The sequence below is a fragment of the Lampetra fluviatilis genome, assembly GCF_964198595.1.
Source record: "Lampetra fluviatilis chromosome 45 unlocalized genomic scaffold, kcLamFluv1.1 SUPER_45_unloc_1, whole genome shotgun sequence".
NCBI lineage: Eukaryota > Metazoa > Chordata > Hyperoartia > Petromyzontiformes > Petromyzontidae > Lampetra > Lampetra fluviatilis.
In genome coordinates this window covers 26,628-48,296 of record NW_027620425.1, presented here as the reverse complement: position 1 = coordinate 48,296, position 21,669 = coordinate 26,628, and the positions used below count along the sequence as shown (strand labels likewise).

Here is a 21,669-nt window from a genome sequence, read left to right as displayed (position 1 = left end):
TTCCGATCACGACACGAGCGGTCGTCCTCACAGGCGAAAACATCCCGACATTGTCGCGGCAGCAGTCACGTGAGCCACGGCACGTGACATAGATAAGGTGACCCCCCCCGGTCAGCTGAGCATTGTTTTAATGTGGTGGGGCTCACGCGAATTTGATTTCTGCAAGACGAAGGTACTGTGAAAACCCACTGGCTATACGCTTTTATAAGCGCACAACTTTATCTGTGATGAACGCTGCACTTTCCGTCGTTTACATGCAGGGAGCGCTGCAAACCTACGCACCCCCTGCATGAACGACGGAGGCGCAGGGACAGACGTTCGATCACGTTGGAATCGATCTGCAGACGGCGGTCTTCTCGCACAGCCAGCTCAGCTGTGTTGCCTTATCTCGATCCCGCGATCCCAACCAGGTGAAAGTCCGCATCAAATCGAATCCCCGGCAAGGCCATCTACTTCACGACGAGAGAAAATTCACACGAAATATCGTTTTCAATTAAGTCTGACATATGTAAAATTACATAATTTTAATGAAGAAATACAATTATCTAATTCAAAGCATAATACAATTCAAAGATGTTTCATTTGAAAACTTAACGGAGCATCAGGAGCTTGCGTGAATGCGTCGTTTTGTGTGCAATCACTTGTGACTTTCCTGGCCGAAGGCCCTAAATGGTTGTGAGGGACGCCGCAGGCGGTCCGGCTTGCTTCCACCCATGGTTGTGAACATCCAGACGTTAAATCGGCAAGGACCATTTCCTGTCCTAGTTCAACAAAATCTACGTCAACACGTAATACGAAATTATAATTCGTGTTGTAGAGAATGTACCTCCTATACGTGTAACTTTTCAGTGGTATGCCTTGTAACTGATGAATGATCAGAGTGTGCTCCCTATTTCAAAGACAATGAGTTGCTCCAGAGGCAGACGTTTCCTGAAAACACAAAAGTACTCTTTGACCTATATCACAAAAACGGGTCTCACCCGAGTTATCTATACCGGTTACTTCCAAAACACACTTTGTCCTAACATTACTTATTCAATGTTTGACAAAATGTTACATGTATGCACACAATCAGACAAGTATTCATTCTAAATTATTGAGTCATTTTAACATTTAATTACATCGTATAATGAAGAAGCTATTTTAAGAAAAAATACGAACCGTCTGTATGTACAACATACTATTGCGCCATTCAAAACGAGTAGACCATTGCATGCTGGCGTCTCGGTCAAAATTGAGCAAATTCTAAACATTACCTACAAACTCCACAACTGACATGGCACATCAACCATCGCCCCCTACTGACAGGCTCTTATCCACATGCAGGCCGGTGCAGGGCCACCACCTTGTGCCACACAGGCGCAGCTGCTACTTTGGGATTTCTCTTGGGAGTGTTTGAAACGAGATACGATACAAAACTCCGAATTGCCGAGGCGATTAAGCAAGCACCATATAAATGCAATTGATAACAGTGAATGCTTGGGAGCTTTTCGGCTCTCGCTCCTGGTGAGAGATCTACGCAACCCACAGGTCCACAAAGACTGGCCGCTCTTACCCTGCAGGTTGAACCTAGGAATTGAGTGTTCAACTTCACATTCTTGTCATTAAAGGCCTGTGACAAAGGTGCATCTATTGGAGCGACATCGTCTCTAGCTTACACATCTACCGGGTCTCCTTTTGACTTTGTCTTGTCTCGGAGGAAGTCCACCCACACCTCCACTTCCACAAACTGCTGGGAGTTGCCTCGCTCTGCCTCACAGTCAGAATTCTCCTCCTGCTTCACGTTGCCTCCATCGATGTGAAGGTCCCATTTTGGAGTTGAATCTTCATCTTCACATTTTAGCTTCACTTCTTCGCTCTTCACCATCACTTGTTCACATTTCACCGTCACCTCTTCATATTTCACCTCGATACCTTTAAAAGTGTCCGAGCTGGGATTTTCTTCCGGTTCTTGTTTAATGAGGGATGGGCTCATTGTGGCACTTTGACTTTCACAAGCTGATTTCTGACTCCACTCCTTGTGGATCTTCTGATGCTTGTGTGTTCGCTGGTGGACATGAAAATGTGATGAATATGCAAATGCATTCCCACACACACTGCACTTGAAGGGTTTCTCTCCTGTGTGTGTTGTCTGGTGTGTTTTAAGAGAAAATAACCATGCAAATGCCTTCCCACACACACTGCACTTGAAGGGGTTCTCTCCCGTGTGAGTTCTCTGGTGTTTTTTAATAGCAGATGACTGTGAAAATGCCTTGTCACACACAGTGCAATTGAAGGGTTTCTCTCCTGTGTGTGTTCTCTGGTGTGTTTCAAGAGTAGACTGTGAAAATGCCTTGTCACACACAGTGCACCTGAAGGGTTTCTCGCCCGTGTGTGTTCTCCGGTGTGCTACAAGATGAGATAAATTTGCAAACGCCTTCCCACACACCCTGCACTTGAAGGGTTTCTCTCCCGTGTGTGTTCTCTGGTGATTTTCAAAAGCAGATGACTGTGAAAATGCCTTGTCACACACAGTGCACTTGAAGGGTTTCTCTCCCGTGTGTGTTCTCTGGTGTACTTGAAGATGTGTTGACTGTGCAAACGCCTTCCCACACACACTGCACCTGAAGGGTTTCTCTCCCGTGTGTGTTCTCCGGTGTGTTACAAGATAAGATAACTTTGTAAATGCCTTCACACACACCCTGCACTTGAAGGGTTTCTCTCCTGTGTGTGTTCTCTGGTGTGTTTTAAGAGCAAATGACCGTGCAAATGCCTTGTCACACACAGTGCACTTGAAGGGTTTCTCTCCTGTGTGTGTTCTCTGGTGTTTTTTAAGAGCAGATGAATGTGCAAATGCCTTGTCACACACAGTGCACTTAAAGGATTTCTCTCCCGTGTGTGTTCTCTGGTGTTTTTCAAGATCAGATGACTGTGAAAATGCCTTCCCACACACAGTGCATTTGAAGGGTTTCTCTCCAGTGTGTGTTCTCTGGTGTTTTTCAAGATCAGATGACCGTGCAAACGCCTTCCCACACACACTGCAGTTGAAGGGTTTCTCTCCTGTGTGTGTTCTCTGGTGTGTTTTAAGAGCAAATGACCGTGCAAATGCCTTCCCACAAACACTGCACTTGAAGGGTTTCTCTCCCGTGTGTGTTCTCTGGTGTCTTTCAAGATCAGATGACTGTGAAAATGCCTTCCCACACACAGTGCACTTGAAGGGTTTCTCTCCCGTGTGTGTTCTCTGGTGTTTTTTAAGAACATATGACCGTGCAAATGCCTTGTCACACACAGTGCACTTGAAGGGTTTCTCTCCCGTGTGTGTTCTCTGGTGTGTTTCAAGAGCAGATGACTGTGCAAATGCCTTGTCACACACAGTGCACTTGAAGGGTTTCTCTCCTGTGTGAGTTCTCTTGTGTCGTGTCAAATTTCCAGGATGATCCGTGCTGTTTGCACGCTGGTCGCATTGTTGCCTTTTTGCACCGAGCCGCGCCGAGTGCATTTGCTCCATCAGACCAATTCTGCAGAGGAAGCGACAGCTGCAGACAGGAAAAAAGAATATCCACACCATCTACACGTCAGCATCGATACACAGAGGAATGCATATATACACAGTAACACGACTTGCACATCTATACTTATTCATATACTAGCAGGAAGTACCCGGCGTAAGCACGGGTCTTAAAAATATTTCAAAACTACTCTTAAAAATGTTACAGCAGTGCGTACTGACTGTGGTGGTACCTGCTATGATTAGAGCAGTGTATACCGACTGTGGTGGTATATGATATCACGACAGTAGTATATGCCGATTCTATATCAGTATTTATCGACTGTATAGCACAAAGTACTCACCTGACAGAGTGGCGTGGTGAGGTCTAGCCCCGTGCAGAGCCTCCGGCCTCGTCTAGATTGTCCAGCCGGCCAAGGTGGTACCTTGGCAGGCTGGGACTGGGCTGCTATCCCTGCCCCCCCCCCCACGGCCACGATCTCCCCGGCCACTCTGCAGTAATATCTACGGCCTATAGTGGTAGCATCTAGCAACTGTATAATAGTAATAACTACACGCATTGGGGTGGGGGGGACATCACAGTGAAGAACTTACGTGAGCGTTAAGTGTATTTTTATAGCATTTTTAAAGCAAAAGGAAATGTCCCCCTCACTCCCACCGAAGGCGTGCGACTTGGCATGGGCCGTTCCCCCCAGCAAAGGCGTGTGAGTTGGTACGGTCATGCAGGCGTCAAATAATTAAATAAAATGGAAGACCACAAAAATCGCACTAAATCATTAATTAAACTAATTTCAAGTTGACGGGTGTAAAAAAGAAATAGCGCTTGCTGACCGGAGGGCATACGGCGTGGTGCCTGGCTATTTTTTTTACACAAACCTCACCGTTGGAGAGCCAAGCGAGCGACCACAAACAAACCCACAATTTTTGATTTTTATATATATAGAAGAGAAGATAGAAGAAGAAGTTAGATTCATGACATAGTGAAAAAGTGCCCCAAATTCCTCACACGGGCTGTTATGGCACACAATGAGATATCAAAGGGTCATAAACATGCTTGGAAGCCCTAGTATCTTCAAAGTGAATATTAACCCAAAACTCCGAGCACACAATTTCGGCTGTCTGGCTTCAAAAGGAATATTTGTGTTATGCAGAAATGCATAAATTAATGTTCAATCGCAACTTCGAGGTGTGAAGCCAGGCTCAGATGTCCTTGACTGCTGGGATGAACAGTTCCGACTTCAGCTGCGTATGTGCTGTGGTAAACTTCCTGACTCCATTCTTACAAAGAGTTCCAGAGGAAAACAAAAATAAACTACCGGTTTGATTTCACCTCCGTGCTCAATAGAGTTGATAGACTTTACTGCAAATACAAACTTTACACTGTCACAAACTCAAGAGGTGGAGCCAGGATTTTCAGGGAGGGGGGGGCAACCCCTCCAGCAAGGAAAAATGATAGGAGTTGTTAATAAGTTAGGAGTTGTTAGTAAGGTGTTGTTAGCAAGGACGTGTCCCTTGCTTTTATTCCACGCGTGTGATTGGCATCGCGCTCGCTGACGATGTTTGCCTTCAGGGAAGTCGTGTACTGTATACGCAACTGCGCACAATTCTGTGAGTCGCTTGTAACGGCCGTTACTTATTGTCAATTATGGACTCGGACTGTTGTCCTATCATCTCAGAGTCCCTGGCACGTAATAATATGCCATACGGTGGCAGTGGGGGTCGCGACTATTTTCAGCTCGCCACGCCATTCCCTTCCCGAGTTGCCAAAATCGACATTACATAAAAGTGGGTTAAGGTTAAATTTCCTTCAATGAAAAACATCCGATTTAGTTAAATTCATTTGTTTCGGCTTTTTTTCTTTCTTGCATCAAATTTATCAGGGTTTTTCAGTGAAATAAGGGAATATGAAATGCATCCAAGACAAGAATACGAGTCCCGGGCGAAATGAGGGATTTCGATAGGATCGTTGGGGGGACACGTGCCACCCCACCCCCACTGTCACGCACTGGCATGGTTCACAGGTGGTGGTGTGTCCAGACCCACGCCTGGCCACCTTCACCTGCTCACTATTAATACTTCCTCACTCCATCACGGAATTCATTGAGGATCAATCAACACAGCCCTGGCAATGTTGATTTGGAGTTTGCGTGTCTCTCTCTCCCCCCGTGGTCGCGTGAATTTCCCTCCGGATCCCCGGTTTCCCCTCCACAAGTACAGTGAGAGAAAAAAGTATTTGATCCCCTGCTGATTTTGTACGTTTGCCCACTGACAAAGAAATTATCAGTCTATAATTTTAATGGTAGGTGTATTTGAACAGTGAGAGACAGAGTAACAACAAAAATCCAGAAAAACGCATGTCAAAAATGTTGTAAATTGATTTGCATTTTAATTAGGGAAATAAGTATTTGACCCCTCTGCAAAACATGACTTAGTACTTGGTGGCAAAACCCTTGTTGGCAATCACAGAGGTCAGACGTTTCTTGTAGTTGGCCACCAGGTTTGCACACATCTCAGGAGGGATTTTGTCCCACTTCTCTTTGCAGATCTTCTCCAAGTCATTAAGGTTTCGAGGCTGACGTTTGGCAACTCGAACCTTCAGCTCCCTCCACGGATTTTCTATGGGATTAAGGTCTGGAGACTGGCTAGGCCACTCCAGGACCTTAATGTGCTTCTTCTTGAGCCACTCCTTTGTTGCCTTGGCCGTGTGTTTTGCGTCATTGTCATGCTGGAATACCCATCCACGACCCATTTTCAATGCCCTGGCTGAGGGAAGGAGGTTCTCCCCAAGATTTGACGGTACATGGCCCCGTCCATCGTCCCTTTGATGCGGTGAAGTTATCCTGTCCCCTTAGCAGAAAAACACCCCCAAAGCATAATGTTTCCACCTCCATGTTTGACGGTGGGAATGGTGTTCTTGGGGTCATAGGCAGCAATCCTCCTCCTTCAAACACGGCGAGTTGAGTTGATGCCAAAGAGCTCAATTTTGGTCTCATCTGACCACAACCCTTTCACCCAGTTGTCCTCTGAATCATTGAGATGTTCATTGGCAAACTTCAGACGGGCATGTATATGTGCTTTCTTGAGCAGGGGGACCTTGCGGGTGCTGCAGGATTTCAGTCCTTCACGGTGTAGTGTGTTACCAACTGTTTTCTTGGTGACCATGGTCCCAGCTGCCTTGCAATCATTGACAAGACCCTCCCGTGTAGTTCTGGGCTGATTCCTCACCGTTCTCATGATCGTTGCAACTCCACGAGGTGAGATCTTGCATGGAGCCCCAGGCCGAGGGAGATTGACAGTGTTTCTTCCATTTGCAAATAATCGCACCAACTGTTGTCACCTTATCTAGGCGATGGTCTTGTAGCCCATTCCAGCCTTGTGTAGGTTTACAATCTTGTCCCTGACATCCTTGGAGAGCTCTTTGGTCTTGGCCATGGTGGTGTCTTTTATACAGGTAACAAGCTGAGATTAGGAGCACTCCCTTTAAGAATGTGCTCCTAATATCAGTTCGTTACCTGTATAAAAGACACCTGGGAGCTAGAAATATTTCTGATTGAGAGGGGGTCAAATAATTATTTCCCTCATTAAAATGCAAATCATTTTATAACATTTTTGACATGCGTTTTTCTGGATTTTGTTGTTGTTATTCTGTCTCTCACTGTTCAAATAAACCTACCATTAAAATTATAGACTGGTCATTTCGTTGTCGGTGGACAAACGTACAAAATCAGCAGGGGATCAAATACTTTTTTCCTTCACTGTAGAGAGTGAACACCGCCACGCTGTTGACAAAGCCTCACCTTGTTGTTGTTGTTGGCAGGTCGCGTCTGAAGACAAGAGCGGTATAGCAGCTCAAGCGGGATTGGTCTGGTATAAAAATAAAATAACTGTGAATATTTAAAATAAAACAAAGTTACAAAGTGGCAAGCCGTCCAACCCATGTGAGACTAGGCTCTAAGGAAAGCTGTCTCGGGTGTGGACCAATCAACTTCAAGGACAGTGCACATTATCAGAGTTATGCTTTTTGTTTGCATTATGACTGCAGGTATTGTGATCTATGCAAACATGACTCCTTGTAAAAAGGTGTCAGTTTTGTTGCCAGATAGAAGGGTAAAAAACCAATTATCAAATTAAACTTAAGCGAGAGAAGTAATAAAATAATAAAAATAAAACATATGCACATTCTTTTGTTAAGGCGCTCCTCCTCGCTACACCTATATAAGCTCCTAGCTTGATAATGTCTCATTCTTCGCCTGAGGACGGCTGCTTGCGTTGTGGCCGAAACGTCGTGAGAATTGTTTTATTATGTTTTATTTATTATTTTTATTATTTTATTACTTCCCTTCTACGTGACTTTACCGAAAGAACCAAGAAGATGAATCCCTGCAGTCACGAAAGCTTTAAATCGAAATTTAAGCGAGAGAATTGAAACAAACGCGATCAGGCGAGGGCAGGAGGCAAGGCCCTGTGTGGCTAGGCCCCGCGTTGTAAGATCCAACCTGGACATCGCTTCCATGCTCGCTGCTACTCAATTGACACCCCTACGAGAGAGCGAGGCTCTACCTTGGTAAACAACGACAACAACAACCACCACAACCGCCACCAACACCACCACCAGCACCACAACAACCACGATGAGAATTTCTCACCTCGGATTTCAGTGCACGGGCGGAGCGGCAGCTTCCTGTTACGTCGTGACGTCACGCGGCAGCAGGTGACATGACGTCACTTGCGGGGTACGATAACGCTCCCATCCCACAATGAGCGGCTCCGTACGTGAATATATTATGTTAATGATGGCGGCCCACATGTCAGTGTTTGTTTTATTTGGTATAGAGCCCTGTGAGCCATTCGGCTCTTGAATCGGGTGCAACCGCAACAAACAAGACAACATCTTGAAGTGACAATGCGCAAACAGAAAAATCCAGGATAAAACTGTAAAGTCTCCCAGAAAAACAGCACCGTACACACAACGCTGTGCAAAAATCCCGTGGGTGCAGAACCAGTCAGAATAAACTTGCGAAGGCTTTCCCAAATGTATTATGTTAATGAGCCACCAGTCACCGGGCGGAGGTGACGTCACGCTCAGAAGAGCGGTGGTCGGGTGAATATATTGGTGACATGACGTCACTAGCGAGGCAGACCGCACCCCTTGCGTTTGACGGCGATGAGGTCACGCTGAGCGGTGACGTCAGAGAGCGGGGTCAGAGTTCAAGTTTGTTGACAGAATGGGAGCGGCAGTGTCGTGGTGAGCGCTGCGCTCCGCACCGACCAGCCGAGTTCCATTCCCGCTCGTGGCCAACACCGCCAGTGACGACTTTCCGAACCGGTCCTGAGCCTCCCCTACGTCGACTCAGCCTCAAACGAGTAACCGGTGCGGTGTGTCAACATCGCTAGCACTGGGGAGACAAAGGCGGCCGGGCGTGGTGCTGGCCACCCACCGCCCTCGTGTGCCGTCTCACCCTTAATAGGTGCTTGCTAACAGCACTTGCCCTAACATGTGCAGGCTACACGGGGGATCTTGTCTTTGTGTGTTGGGAGCAAGTTTGAGTGGCGTGCAGTCGTGGGAGTTGAACGGGCGCCTGCTGCTACTGACAGTCGTTGACTCTGGTGGGACAGACGCTGATAGACACACACACACACAGACAAGACAGGCGGACAGACAAGAGGAACAGAGAGAGACAGAGACGACATAGACACAGGCAGAGAGACACACATGCGACCAGAGACACAGACGGACAGAGACATGTTGAATCGAACTCACTTCACTCGCTCCATTGAAAGAGATTCCTCGATCTTTGCCCATTCCCGGAAGTCGTTCTAGTTTCTATTTATTTCATTGTGTGTGGCGTGTACGTGTAAGCAATGTGGGATATCGATGTACACGGATATGAACAAGTTCAGTGGACAAGTAAAAATAATCGTGACGTTCCGATCACGACACGAGCGGTCGTCCTCACAGGCGAAAACATCCCGACATTGTCGCGGCAGCAGTCACGTGAGCCACGGCACGTGACATAGATAAGGTGACCCCCCCCTCCCCCCCAGTCAGCTGAGCATTGTTTTAATGTGGTGGGGCTCACGCGAATTTGATTTCTGCAAGACGAAGGTACTGTGAAAACCCACTGGCTATACGCTTTTATAAGCGCACAACTTTATCTGTGATGAACACTGCACTTTCCGTCGTTTACATGCAGGGAGCGCTGCAAACCTACGCACCCCCTGCATGAACGACGGAGGCGCAGGGACAGACGTTAGATCACGTTGGAATCGATCTGCAGACGGCGGTCTTCTCGCACAGCCAGCTCAGCTGTGTTGCCTTATCTCGATCCCGCGATCCCAACCAGGTGAAAGTCCGCATCAAATCGAATCCCCGGCAAGTCCATCTACTTCACGACGAGAGAAAATTCACACGAAATATCGTTTTCAATTAAGTCTGACATATGTAAAATTACATAATTTTAATAAAAAAATACAATTATCTAATTCAAAGCATAATACAATTCAAAGATGTTTCATTTGAAAACTTAACAACGGAGCATCAGGAGCTTGCGTGAATGCGTCGTTTTGTGTGCAATCACTTTTGTGACTTTCCTGGCCGAAGGCCCTAAATGGTTGTGAGGGACGCCGCAGGCGGTCCGGCTTGCTTCCACCCATGGTTGTGAACATCCAGACGTTAAATCGGCAAGGACAATTTCCTGTCCTAGTTCAACAAAATCTACGTCAACACGTAATACGAAATTATAATTCGTGTTGTAGAGAATGTACCTCCTATACGTGTAACTTTTCAGTGGTATGCCTTGTAACTGATGAATGATCAGAGTGTGCTCCCTATTTCAAAGACAATGAGTTGCTCCAGAGGCAGATGTTTCCTGAAAACACAAAAGTACTCTTTGACCTATATCACAAAAACGGGTCTCACCCGAGTTATCTATACCGGTTACTTCCAAAACACACTTTGTCCTAACATTACTTATTCAATGTTTGACAAAATGTTACATGTATGCACACAATCAGACAAGTATTCATTCTAAATTATTGAGTCATTTTAACATTTAATTACATCGTATAATGAAGAAGCTATTTAAAAAAAAAATACGCACCGTCTGTATGTACAACATACTATTGCGCCATTCAAAACGAGTAGACCATTGCATGCTGGCGTCTCGGTCAAAATTTAGCAAATTCTAAACATTACCTACAAACTCCACAACTGACATGGCACATCAACCATCGCCCCCTACTGACAGGCTCTTATCCACATGCAGGCCGGTGCAGGGCCACCACCTTGTGCCACACAGGCGCAGCTGCTACTTTGGGATTTCTCTTGGGAGTGTTTGAAACGAGATACGATACAAAACTCTGGATTGCCGAGGTGATTAAGCAAGCACCATATAAATGCAATTGATAACAGTGAATGCTTGGGAGCTTTTCGGCTCTCGCTCCTGGTGAGAGATCTACGCAATCCACAGGTCCACAAAGACTGGCCGCTCTTACCCTGCAGGTTGAACCTAGGAATTTAGTGTTCAACTTCACATTCTTGTCATTAAAGGCCTGTGACAAAGGTGCATCTATTGGAGCGACATCGTCTCTAGCTTACACATCTACCGGGTCTCCTTTTGACTTTGTCTTGTCTCGGAGGAAGTCCACCCACACCTCCACTTCCACAAACTGCTGGGAGTTGCCTCGCTCTGCCTCACAGTCAGAATTCTCCTCCTGCTTCACGTTGCCTCCATCGATGTGAAGGTCCCATTTTGGAGTTGAATCTTCATCTTCACATTTTAGCTTCACTTCTTCGCTCTTCACTATCACTTGTTCACATTTCACCGTCACCTCTTCATATTTCACCTCGATACCTTTAAAAGTGTCCGAGCTGGGATTTTCTTCCGGTTCTTGTTTAATGAGGGATGGGCTCATTGTGGCACTTTGACTTTCACAAGCTGATTTCTGACTCCACTCCTTGTGGATCTTCTGATGCTTGTGTGTTCGCTGGTGGACATGAAAATGTGATGAATATGCAAATGCATTCCCACACACACTGCACTTGAAGGGTTTCTCTCCTGTGTGTGTTGTCTGGTGTGTTTTAAGAGAAAATAACCATGCAAATGCCTTCCCACACACACTGCACCTGAAGGGTTTCTCGCCCGTGTGTGTTCTCCGGTGTGCTACAAGATGAGATAAATTTGCAAACGCCTTCCCACACACCCTGCACTTGAAGGGTTTCTCTCCCGTGTGTGTTCTCTGGTGTACTTGAAGATGTGTTGACTGTGCAAACGCCTTCCCACACACACTGCACCTGAAGGGTTTCTCTCCCGTGTGTGTTCTCCGGTGTGTTACAAGAGTAGATGACTGTGAAAATGCCTTGTCACACACAGTGCACCTGAAGGGTTTCTCGCCCGTGTGTGTTCTCCGGTGTGCTACAAGATGAGATAAATTTGCAAACGCCTTCCCACACACCCTGCACTTGAAGGGTTTCTCTCCCGTGTGTGTTCTCTGGTGTCTTTCAAGATCAGATGACTGTGAAAATGCCTTCCCACACACAGTGCACTTGAAGGGTTTCTCTCCCGTGTGTGTTCTCTGGTGTTTTTTAAGAACATATGACCATGCAAATGCCTTGTCACACACAGTGCACTTGAAGGGTTTTTCTCCCGTGTGAGTTCTCTTGTGTCGTGTCAAATTTCCAGGATGATCCGTGCTGTTTGCACGCTGGTCGCATTGTTGCCTTTTTGCACCGAGCCGCGCCGAGTGCATTTTCTCCATCAGACCAATTCTGCAGAGGAAGCGACAGCTGCAGACAGGAAAAAAGAATATCCACACCATCTACACGTCAGCATCGATGCACAGAGGAATGCATATATACACAGTAACACGACTTGCACATCTATACTTATTCATATACTAGCAGGAAGTACCCGGCGTAAGCCCGGGTCTTAAAAATATTTCAAAACTACTCTTAAAAATGTAACAGCAGTGCGTACTGACTGTGGTGGTACCTGCTATGATTAGAGCAGTGTATACCGACTGTGGTGGTATATGATATCACGACAGTAGTATATGCCGATTCTATATCAGTATTTATCGACTGTATAGCACAAAGTACTCACCTGACAGAGTGGCGTGGTGAGGTCTAGCCCCGTGCAGAGCCTCCGGCCTCGTCTAGATTGTCCAGCCGGCCAAGGTGGTACCTTGGCAGGCTGGGACTGGGCTGCTATCCCTGCCCCCCCCCCCCCCCCACGGCCACGATCTCCCCGGCCACTCTGCAGTAATATCTACGGCCTATAGTGGTAGCATCTAGCAACTGTATAATAGTGTAATGCGGGCGTAAACGACCTCCCGGAAGTGACGTCATGGGGGGAGGAGTTACGTCACGTGGGGGAGAGGGTAAGGGTCTATAAGGGGGGTAACCGGAAGCAGTCGGGAGTGATCGGGGATTGGGAAAAGTGAGAGGCCACGCAGGGCGAAGGGTGAGAGAGAGTGGCGAGGTCGCCACACACCCGAGCCACGAGGATCGGCACCGTCGGCCAACGGTGACCGACCCCGGGGCAGGAGGAGCAGCGAGGAGGCTGCAGAGAGCAGCGGGTCTGCAAGGGAGGAGTCGGCAGCAGGGGTCTGCACGACGTGACAGCGGCGGGGCTGCTAGGAGGAAGTTTGGGCTACGTGAGCGACAGCAGCCTGGGGCTGCAGAGTGGGGGCTGCGTGAGCGACAGCAGCCTGGGGCTGCAGAGTGGAGAGTTATAGGGGAGTACCGTGAGGAAAAGAGATCGAACCCAAATAAAGGACACAGGACAGAGAGAAGCGTCCGAGTCTTTTATTACACTGGTGTCAAAGTGGAACGGTATGGCTAAACAACTGAGAAAAAAGAATATTCCGTCTCCGGCATCGGCTTCATCTTCCGACGACGATGACCTTCCTCCTGCGGTGGACCCGACTCCGGCAGAGGAGGAGATCCGTGCTGGGACGAGTGCGGGTCCAGGGGTCCAAGATGTCGCCGCGTCGGCGGACAAGTCTGCACCAAAGGACGCGGATTTGAGATGGAGTCAGATGGCGGAGCAACTTGAAACTCTCAAGAACGTGCTTGCACAGTTGTGTGCGCTCGTTACGCCGAGGACGGCGTCGGAAGGCGATGTTGGTGGTCCGCAGGAGCCCGGGTTGTCTTCAATGTCGCCGCCATCAGCCACGTGGCATGAAGACGCCATCTTGGGCGTGGCGCACGACGAAAGGCGGGAAGCCGCCATTTTGGGCCCTCCGCGAAGGAAGGCCGCCATCTTGTCGACGCCACGCTGCGACGCCATGTTGAACATGCCACCGGAAGAGTCAGCGGCTGCAGGGAACGCGCCAAGGCGTCGCAGTCGTCACCTAACGACTGTCAAGGAATTCTCCATCGGGGGCGATTGGAGTGCGTTCGCCTGCAGATTTTTGGCAGCGGTGCGCTCGGCGAGGTGGACTGACGCCGAGGCATTAGAAGTTCTTCCGACTCTCCTTGATGATGAGTCCGTTAGATTCTTTCACTCTATAAAAGCCGCGAAGAAGAAAACATTGCGTGGTGTGTTCGACGAAATGGCAGATGCTTACGAGCCGCCGGATGATGCTCATCGCCGGTTTGTGCAACGACAACGCGCACCCGAGGAGTCTCCGGTGGCGTATAGGGGCGCAGTACTGGAGCTGGCAATGGCCGCATACCCGGAGATGGAGCCTGACCTGTTGGAACCTCTCATCCTGGGGAAGATGTTGGAGTTGTCCCGAGATCTCGGCATTCCCATGCCGGTGTGCGGTCACGAGAAGCTCACATCCCGGGCTGCGGCTAAATGTCTGGACGCCCAGTTCAACCTGCGCCGGTGGAAGCAGGTTACGGCGTGGACGGGTGGGCCCATCGTCGAAGGGGGAGCCGTGGGTTGGGACCCCAAGAAAGCTGTTTATGTGCCGGACGACAGGAGCCCCCAGGAGCTGTCGGCTGCCGCTGCTCCGTGGCCGGAGCCGCGGGCTGCGCCGCCGACACGGCCGCGTCGGGACGGGGCGCCCGCAGCAAGGCGCAACAACATCGACTGCTTCCGCTGCGGGCGTAAGGGCCATTATGCCAGGGACTGCTGGGCCCGCGTCCCGGGTCCGCCCCAGCAGGAGGCCTCGACAGCGGCCGCTCCAAGGAAGGATTCGCCAGCACAGACGAGCCGGCCGTGACGCGGCAGGGGAAATCAGACCCAGCTCGGGGTGCGCCTACCACGGCTGCGGAACCTTTGAGGCCCGCAGCCCTTCCTACCCCGCCGCGGACACGATCGCGGGACGCCTCTGATGCTGCGCCTTCGAAAATAGGGGACCGGGACATTGCCAGGCCTCCAATAGCGACAGACGAACTTCAGCCTGTCGCTCTTAAAACCCTGCCACGTTCCCGCTCGGCGGGAGGGCCACCGACCGTCCGGGACGGCCCGGCGACCCGCACCCGCTCGAAATCCCTCACTTGTTCTTTCCGTATATTATCGTGTGTTCTGTGTCCTTTTTCGTATTCGGTCGTGTTCGCTTGCATTGCTTATTGGAGTTGTGTTCAGCCGAGGTCGGCTGGATTTTCTCTACGGGGGAGGGTGGTGTAATGCGGGCGTAAACGACCTCCCGGAAGTGACGTCATGGGGGGAGGAGTTACGTCACGTGGGGGAGAGGGTAAGGGTCTATAAGGGGGGTAACCGGAAGCAGTCGGGAGTGATCGGGGACTGGGAATAGTGAGAGGCCACGCAGGGCGAAGGGTGAGAGAGAGTGGCGAGGTCGCCACACACCCGAGCCACGAGGATCGGCACCATCGGCCAACGGTGACCGACCCCGGGGCAGGAGGAGCAGCGAGGAGACTGCAGAGAGCAGCGGGTCTGCAAGGGAGGAGTCGGCAGCAGGGGTCTGCACGACGTGACAGCGGCGGGGCTGCTAGGAGGAAGTTTGGGCTACGTGAGCGACAGCAGCCTGGGGCTGCAGAGTGGAGAGTTATAGGGGAGTACCGTGAGGAAAAGAGATCGAACCCAAATAAAGGACACAGGACAGAGAGAAGCGTCCGAGTCTTTTATTACAATAGTAATAACTACACGCATTGGGGTGGGGGGACATCACAGTGAAGAACTTACGTGAGCGTTAAGTGTATTTTTATAGCATTTTTAAAGCAAAAGGAAATGTCCCCCTCACTCCCACCGAAGGCGTGCGACTTGGCATGGGCTGTTCCCCCCAGCAAAGGCGTGTGAGTTGGTACGGTCGTGCAGGCGTCAAATAATTAAATAAAATGGAAGACCACAAAATCGCACTAAATCATTAATTAAACTAATTTCAAGTTGACGGGTGTAAAAAAGAAATAGCGCTTGCTGACCGGAGGGCATACGGCGTGGTGCCTGGCTATTTTTTTTACACAAACCTCACCGTTGGAGAGCCAAGCGAGCGACCACAAACAAACCCACAATTTTTGACTTTTATATATATAGATGAAGATGATGATGATGATGATGATGATGATAGATGATCGATTTATGATATAGTGAAAAAGTGCCCCAAATTCCTCACACGGGCTGTTATGGCACACAATGAGATATCAAAGGGTCATAAACATGCCTGGAAGCCCTAGTATCTTCAAAGTGAATATTAACCCAAAACTCCGAGCACACAATTTCGGATGTCTGGCTTCAAAAGGAATATTTATGAAAGCTAAATTCAGCTGAAATAGCAAAGGGCATTGAAAATAATACTATTTGTGTTATGCAGAAATGCATAAATTAATGTTCAATCGCAACTTCGAGGTGTGAAGCCAGGCTCAGATGTCCTTGACTGCTGGGATGAACAGTTCCGACTTCAGCTGCGTATGTGCTGTGGTAAACTTCCTGACTCCATTCTTACAAAGAGTTCCAGAGGAAAACAAAAATAAACTACCGGTTTGATTTCACCTCCGTGCTCAATAGAGTTGATAGACTTTACTGCAAATACAAACTTTACACTGTCACAAACTCAAGAGGTGGAGCCAGGATTTTCAGGGAGGTGGGGGGGGCAACCCCTCCAGCAAAGAAAAATGATAGGAGTTGTTAATAAGTAAGGAGTTGTTAGTAAGGTGTTGTTAGCAAGGACGTGTCCCTTGTTTTTATTCCACGCGTGTGATTGGCATCGCGCTCGCTGACGATGTTTGCCTTCAGGGAAGTCGTGTACTGTATACGCAACTGCGCACAATTCTGTGAGTCGCTTGTAACGGCCGTTACTTATTGTCAATTATGGACTCGGACTGTTGTCCTATCATCTCAGAGTCCCTGGCACGTAATAATATGCCACACGGTGGCAGTGGGGGTTGCGACTATTTTCTGCTCGCCACGCCATTCCGTTCCCGAGTTGCCAAAATCGACATTACATAAAAGTGGGTTAAGGTTAAATTTCCTTCAATGAAAAACATCCGATTTAGTTAAATTCATTTGTTTCGGCTTTTTTTCTTTCTTGCATCAAATTTATCAGGGTTTTTCAGTGAAATAAGGGAATATGAAATGCATCCAAGACAAGAATACGAGTCCCGGGCGAAATGAGGGATTTCGATAGGATCGTTGGGGGGACACGTGCCACCCCACCCCCACTGTCACGCACTGGCATGGTTCACAGGTGGTGGTGTGTCCAGACCCACGCCTGGCCACCTTCACCTGCTCACTATTAATACTTCCTCACTCCATCACGGAATTCATTGAGGATCAATCAACACAGCCCTGGCAATGTTGATTTGGAGTTTGCGTGTCTCTCTCTCCCCCCGTGGTCGCGTGAATTTCCCTCCGGATCCCCGGTTTCCCCTCCACAAGTACAGTGAGAGAAAAAAGTATTTGATCCCCTGCTGATTTTGTACGTTTGCCCACTGACAAAGAAATTATCAGTCTATAATTTTAATGGTAGGTGTATTTGAACAGTGAGAGACAGAGTAACAACAAAAATCCAGAAAAACGCATGTCAAAAATGTTGTAAATTGATTTGCATTTTAATTAGGGAAATAAGTATTTGACCCCTCTGCAAAACATGACTTAGTACTTGGTGGCAAAACCCTTGTTGGCAATCACAGAGGTCAGACGTTTCTTGTAGTTGGCCACCAGGTTTGCACACATCTCAGGAGGGATTTTGTCCCACTTCTCTTTGCAGATCTTCTCCAAGTCATTAAGGTTTCGAGGCTGACGTTTGGCAACTCGAACCTTCAGCTCCCTCCACGGATTTTCTATGGGATTAAGGTCTGGAGACTGGCTAGGCCACTCCAGGACCTTAATGTGCTTCTTCTTGAGCCACTCCTTTGTTGCCTTGGCCGTGTGTTTTGCGTCATTGTCATGCTGGAATACCCATCCACGACCCATTTTCAATGCCCTGGCTGAGGGAAGGAGGTTCTCCCCAAGATTTGACGGTACATGGCCCCGTCCATCGTCCCTTTGATGCGGTGAAGTTATCCTGTCCCCTTAGCAGAAAAACAACCCCAAAGCATAATGTTTCCACCTCCATGTTTGACGGTGGGAATGGTGTTCTTGGGGTCATAGGCAGCAATCCTCCTCCTTCAAACACGGCGAGTTGAGTTGATGCCAAAGAGCTCAATTTTGGTCTCATCTGACCACAACCCTTTCACCCAGTTGTCCTCTGAATCATTGAGATGTTCATTGGCAAACTTCAGATGGGCATGTATATGTGCTTTCTTGAGCAGGGGGACCTTGCGGGTGCTGCAGGATTTCAGTCCTTCACGGCGTAGTGTGTTACCAACTGTTTTCTTGGTGACCATGGTCCCAGCTGCCTTGCAATCATTGACAAGACCCTCCCGTGTAGTTCTGGGCTGATTCCTCACCGTTCTCATGATCGTTGCAACTCCACGAGGTGAGATCTTGCATGGAGCCCCAGGCCGAGGGAGATTGACAGTGTTTCTTCCATTTGCAAATAATCGCACCAACTGTTGTCACCTTATCTAGGTGATGGTCTTGTAGCCCATTCCAGCCTTGTGTAGGTTTACAATCTTGTCCCTGACATCCTTGGAGAGCTCTTTGGTCTTGGCCATGGTGGTGTCTTTTATACAGGTAACAAGCTGAGATTAGGAGCACTCCCTTTAAGAGTGTGCTCCTAATATCAGTTCGTTACCTGTATAAAAGACACCTGGGAGCTAGAAATATTTCTGATTGAGAGGGGGTCAAATAATTATTTCCCTCATTAAAATGCAAATCATTTTATAACATTTTTGACATGCGTTTTTCTGGATTTTGTTGTTGTTATTCTGTCTCTCACTGTTCAAATAAACCTACCATTAAAATTATAGACTGGTCATTTCGTTGTCGGTGGACAAACGTACAAAATCAGCAGGGGATCAAATACTTTTTTCCTTCACTGTAGAGAGTGAACACCGCCACGCTGTTGACAAAGCCTCACCTTGTTGTTGTTGTTGGCAGGTCGCGTCTGAAGACAAGAGCGGTATAGCAGCTCAAGCGGGATTGGTCTTGTATAAAAATAAAATAACTGTGAATATTTAAAATAAAACAAAGTTACAAAGTGGCAAGCCGTCCAACCCATGTGAGACTAGGCTCTAAGGAAAGCTGTCTCGGGTGTGGACCAATCAACTTCAAGGACAGTGCACATTATCAGAGTTATGCTTTTTGTTTGCATTATGACTGCAGGTATTGTGGTCTATGCAAACATGACTCCTTGTAAAAAGGTGTCAGTTTTGTTGCCAGATAGAAGGGTAAAAAACCAATTATTAAATTAAACTTAAGCGAGAGAAGTAATACAATAATAAAAATAAAACATATGCACATTCTTTTGTTAAGGCGCTCCTCGCTACACCTATATAAGCTCCTAGCTTGATAATGTCTCATTCTTCGCCTGAGGACGGCTGCTTGCGTTGTGGCCGAAACGTCGTGAGAATTGTTTTATTATGTTTTATTTATTATTTTTATTATTTTATTACTTCCCTTCTACGTGACTTTACCGAAAGAACCAAGAAGATGAATCCCTGCAGTCACGAAAGCTTTAAATCGAAATTTAAGCGAGAGAATTGAAACAAACGCGATCAGGCGAGGGCAGGAGGCAAGGCCCTGTGTGGCTAGGCCCCGCGTTGTAAGATCCAACCTGGACATCGCTTCCATGCTCGCTGCTACTCAATTGACACCCCTACGAGAGAGCGAGGCTCTACCTTGGTAAACAACGACAACAACAACCACCACAACCGCCACCAACACCACCACCAGCACCACAACAACCACGATGAGAATTTCTCACCTCGGATTTCAGTGCACGGGCGGAGCGGCAGCTTCCTGTTACGTCGTGACGTCACGCGGCAGCAGGTGACATGACGTCACTTGCGGGGTACGATAACGCTCCCATCCCACAATGAGCGGCTCCGTACGTGAATATATTATGTTAATGATGGCGGCCCACATGTCAGTGTTTGTTTTATTTGGTATAGAGCCCTGTGAGCCATTCGGCTCTTGAATCGGGTGCAACCGCAACAAACAAGACAACATCTTGAAGTGACAATGCGCAAACAGAAAAATCCAGGATAAAACTGTAAAGTCTCCCAGAAAAACAGCACCGTACACACAACGCTGTGCAAAAATCCCGTGGGTGCAGAACCAGTCAGAATAAACTTGCGAAGGCTTTCCCAAATGTATTATGTTAATGAGCCACCAGTCACCGGGCGGAGGTGACGTCACGCTCAGAAGAGCGGTGGTCGGGTGAATATATTGGTGACATGACGTCACTAGCGAGGCAGACCGCACCCCTTGCGTTTGACGGCGATGAGGTCACGCTGAGCGGTGACGTCAGAGAGCGGGGTCAGAGTTCAAGTTTGTTGACAGAATGGGAGCGGCAGTGTCGTGGTGAGCGCTGCGCTCCGCACCGACCAGCCGAGTTCCATTCCCGCTCGTGGCCAACACCGCCAGTGACGACTTTCCGAACCGGTCCTGAGCCTCCCCTACGTCGACTCAGCCTCAAACGAGTAACCGGTGCGGTGTGTCAACATCGCTAGCACTGGGGAGACAAAGGCGGCCGGGCGTGGTGCTGGCCACCCACCGCCCTCGTGTGCCGTCTCACCCTTAATAGGTGCTTGCTAACAGCACTTGCCCTAACATGTGCAGGCTACACGGGGGATCTTGTCTTTGTGTGTTGGGAGCAAGTTTGAGTGGCGTGCAGTCGTGAGCAGCACTTTGTAGATGTCGTGGCTTGGCTCTCCAGCACACCGCTGGCGACATTTCACGATGACATTTTCACGTCTATAAAAAATCAGCATACTAACCTATGCCGTTTTTGGCAAAATTGTCCCAATTGTGTTTAGCCTGAGTAGCCTATATATTACGTAAAAAAGTGGGGAATTTGATACGTTAAATTTTCGAATATAAAAAAGTTAATCGGCATACTGTGCCGATTTTAGCCCAAATAAGCCCAACTTTCACAGCGTTATTTTTGGACAATAGTTCATTCCTCTATTGTATTTAGCCTTAGTATGCTATGTATTAGATTAAAAGTGGGAAATTTCACGATGAAATGTTCACGTCCCGTTTTTGGCTAATATTGGCCAAATTTTCCAGCTTTATTTTTCAACAAAAATGCAATCCTCGTGTGTTTAGCCTTAGTATCCTATATATCGCGTTAAAAAGTGCGACATTTCACCATGAAATGTTTAAGTGAAAAAAGAAAATCGGCATACTATGCCGTTTTTGTCTAAAATTGGCCAAACTGTCACAACTTTGTTTTTCGGCAAAAGTTAATTATTTCATTGTATTTAGCCTTAGTATGCTATGTATTAGATTAAAAGTGGAAAATTTCATGATGCAATGTTCACGTCCCAAACAGAAAATCGGCATACTAAGCTACGCCGTTTTTGGCTAAAATTGGACACATTTTTACAGCTATATTTTTAAACCAAAAGTACATTCCTCGGTTGTGTTTATCCTGAGTAGCCTATATATTGCATAAGATTAAGAGTGGGAAATTTCACAATGAAATTTTCAGGTCCCAAAAAGAAATCGGCAAAAAAAAATTCGCTAAAATTTTACAAATTTCACAGCCTCATTTTTCAACAAAAAGTTAATTACTTCACTGTATTTACCCTTAGTATGCTATGTATTAGATTAAAAGTGGGACATTTCACGATGCAATTTTCGCGTCCCATAAAGAAATCGGCACACTCACGTATGCCATTTTTGGCCAAAATTGGGCAAATTTTCATAGCTAAACTTTTTAAAGAA

At 47.8% G+C, this 21,669-nt stretch overlaps 1 protein-coding gene across 2 annotated transcripts; it reads right to left on the bottom strand.

The window, feature by feature from the left end:
* Positions 1-560: 560 nt before the first annotated feature.
* On the bottom strand, positions 561-19,752 carry LOC144953773 (uncharacterized). 2 transcript variants are annotated; one of them, XM_078884410.1, is made up of 4 exons: positions 19,703-19,752; positions 18,857-18,923; positions 11,502-12,272; positions 561-3,419 (listed from the first exon to the last, which is right to left on the bottom strand). In XM_078884410.1, exons 3-4 carry the CDS (start codon positions 12,242-12,244, stop codon positions 1,655-1,657), a joined length of 2,508 nt encoding a protein of 835 aa, XP_078740536.1. In that variant the 5' UTR covers positions 12,245-12,272; positions 18,857-18,923; positions 19,703-19,752; the 3' UTR covers positions 561-1,654. The 2 variants fall into 2 exon arrangements, with proteins under 2 accessions (XP_078740536.1, XP_078740535.1); XM_078884409.1 differs by lacking the exons at positions 11,502-12,272; positions 18,857-18,923; positions 19,703-19,752 and adding an exon at positions 8,134-8,166 and having other exon boundaries at positions 561-3,515.
* Between the last annotated feature and the right edge of the window lie 1,917 nt (positions 19,753-21,669).